This window comes from Tilletiaria anomala (assembly GCF_000711695.1).
Source record: "Tilletiaria anomala UBC 951 chromosome Unknown K437scaffold_245, whole genome shotgun sequence".
Lineage (NCBI taxonomy): Eukaryota > Fungi > Basidiomycota > Exobasidiomycetes > Georgefischeriales > Tilletiariaceae > Tilletiaria > Tilletiaria anomala.
The window spans coordinates 1-2,484 of record NW_013546777.1 but is presented as its reverse complement, the minus strand read 5'-3'; the positions used below and the strand labels follow the sequence as shown (position 1 = coordinate 2,484).

Here is a 2,484-nt window from a genome sequence, read left to right as displayed (position 1 = left end):
GAACGCTTCCCATCCGGCGCGGGGCGAGTCTAGCTGGGGGGACGAGCCAAGTGTCCGCTTAGGTCCTCATCTTTCATGGGACGAGCTCAGGCACGGCGGGCTGCTGCTGCATCGACGCGAGGAGGGCCTGCTCGGCCTCGGCCTCGTCCTTGTCCTTTGCTTCATCTTTCCGCGCCAGCTCTGCCTCGCGGAGTTTCTTCTGCGCCAAGCGTTTGAGCTGGAAGTAGTCCTGGTGCAACCCGCACTCGGTCTTTCCCGCCTTGTCCTTCCAGCGGCCGCTGCGCTCGCCGGCGTCGGCGCCAGGGAGCGCCGTGGAGTGCCAATCGCCGACGGAACGGTAACCCATGTCGAGCAGCTCGTTGTACGGCACTGCGTTCGCCTTGACGTACTCGTCCACCTGCTTGAAGCTCCAGTTGAGCAGCGGGTTCACCTTGATGAGGCCCGTCTCGTCGACCTCGACAGCGGACAGCGATGCGCGGTCCGCTCCCTGACTCCGCCTGCGCCCAGTGAAGACAGCCTTGGCGTGGAGCTCGTCGTATGCTCTCCGCGCTGGCTCGACCTTGACCAGGTAGTCGTACAGCTCCTCGTCTTTTTCCCACAACATCTGGCCGTACGCCTTCTCAAACTCGGCCGAGCTGTTGAGACTCGACGGCGTGTACACGTGCATCGGTGCGCCGTAGTGCTGTGCGGCGCGGTGCGCCAAATTGGTCGTCTGCGGAAAGTGGTAGAGGGTGTCGACAAAGATGAGTGGCACGAGGTGCTCAGCGGGCTTGCAGAGAAATCAACACGTATCGAGTGTGCGCGTCAGCGATATGTTCGCTCGAAAGAGAGACAGCACCTTCGTAGTGACTCACGCGTCCTGCTTGGGCGGCTCGCTCTTGCGATATCCGACTGACCAAGTCGAGCGTGACGCAGCCAGTGAGGCCAAAGGCGGTGGTTTGGTAGAGGTTGGGCAGGTTGTCGATGGACCACTCGAGAATCTCCTTGGGCGTCGCATCTGCCAGCTGCTCGTTGATCTTGGGCAAGTTCGCGACGACAGCGGCGACGCGGGTATCGATCGCCCCTGCCGCGGAAGTGGATTGCCCGACCGTCATCTTTGCAGTCGACTGTCAGTGTGAGGCGCAGCGTTCAATGTCAGGGAATCGAAAGTGCCAATGGTGTGGATCGCTCGAGGTCTACATCGAAAGATGAGGGTATGCTATAGAGACAACGCAAGGGAATAAGAGTAGACGATGCATCCTACGAAAGAGACGTGTCTCCCTTGTACTCAACCCGGAAGAAGACTTGGCTGCAGCCTGCAGATGGTACAGCCCCGGAGACTGCGGGGTGTTCGGGAATAGACACACGGCCTGTTGAATGGAGGAGAGCACACACACACGGTACAGCGCATGATGTCGTTCGTAGGCCTGTCGCACCCCACTTACGCGCGACGCCTTGACTGTGCCTGCCGGCTTGCGTTGCGCAGTGCACCTTTGTCAGGGCGTCACAAGAGCAGAAAGCAAAGGCGTTTTCTTGGGGCAAAGCCTGATCGAACACGGATCGACTCGTGTCGCTAAACGCCGACGAGGCAGCAACGGAAATGACTGAGCACGCAATCGCAAGTCTCGTGAATCAAATTCTAATGCTCTCTTCAACGTCTCCAGCTAACGTAGGGGATGACTCTCGGCCGAGTCAAATCAGTCACGTGACCCTTTGAGGACTCTTTCCTTCTCTGGTTCGGGCGAGGTGAAACTAGATATGCATCCGCTGAGGCCGTTGTGAAAAAAGAGAGGTTCACGGTTCGCGACGTGAATGGCAGGCGCATCAGGCGTCTTGGCACTGCCAGATTCACCCTCCAGCACACGTCTCGGACGAACGGGGCCTGGATGGAGCGGAATGAAGAAGATCGACATGGCGCATTGGCGGGGTAGAGATCCAGTCACCCTGGCATGCAGCAGACCAGAACGGCTCGGGCGCAGCGCTGATTGCAAGCAGTAAGCTTTGCGGCCTGCGCCTACCCGCATCTTTTGATCGGGTGTATCCTCTTCCAGCTACATCCTCGGCAGTGAAACCAGTGGTCATCGGGGGGTCATGTATGCATACATACATGTGCGTGGATTGCGATGTGAGCTGCGGTGTGAGAATCCAAGTGGCGGGCGAAGCTATGGAGAATGCTGCGCGTGGCCCTCTGGCCTGTGTGGCTCTGGTGGGCTTTTGGTCCTTGGAGACTGCGGCGGCCCCCCGGGGTTGTTCGTAGGCGCGCGGGATGCATGACTGCCTCCGTATGTCACCGATCAAGCGCACTTGCGTATTGCTGAACGAAAAGAAAAGGATTTCCGCGCGTGGCCTGCCGTCTGGTGTGGGGGGTTCCCTGGCTGGTGGCGTGGCTCATCTCTTGTCGGGAAGGGCCTGTTACGAAGGACGGAAAGGAGCACGTGACGCTGCATTCAGCCCTCGCACGGCAATGGGAGGCAGTATGGGCATGTGAAATTCTGGTCTCTGCCC

The 2,484-nt window shown here is 59.4% G+C and overlaps 1 protein-coding gene across 1 annotated transcript; it reads right to left on the bottom strand.

The window, feature by feature from the left end:
* Positions 1-148: 148 nt before the first annotated feature.
* K437DRAFT_211176 (Phosphoadenosine phosphosulfate reductase thioredoxin) lies at positions 149-1,055 on the bottom strand (the record flags this gene model as incomplete). The annotated part of the gene is made up of 2 exons (XM_013384276.1): positions 149-769; positions 855-1,055. Coding segments are annotated over 2 exons (822 nt in total), but the record flags the coding sequence as incomplete, so codon positions are not given.
* Between the last annotated feature and the right edge of the window lie 1,429 nt (positions 1,056-2,484).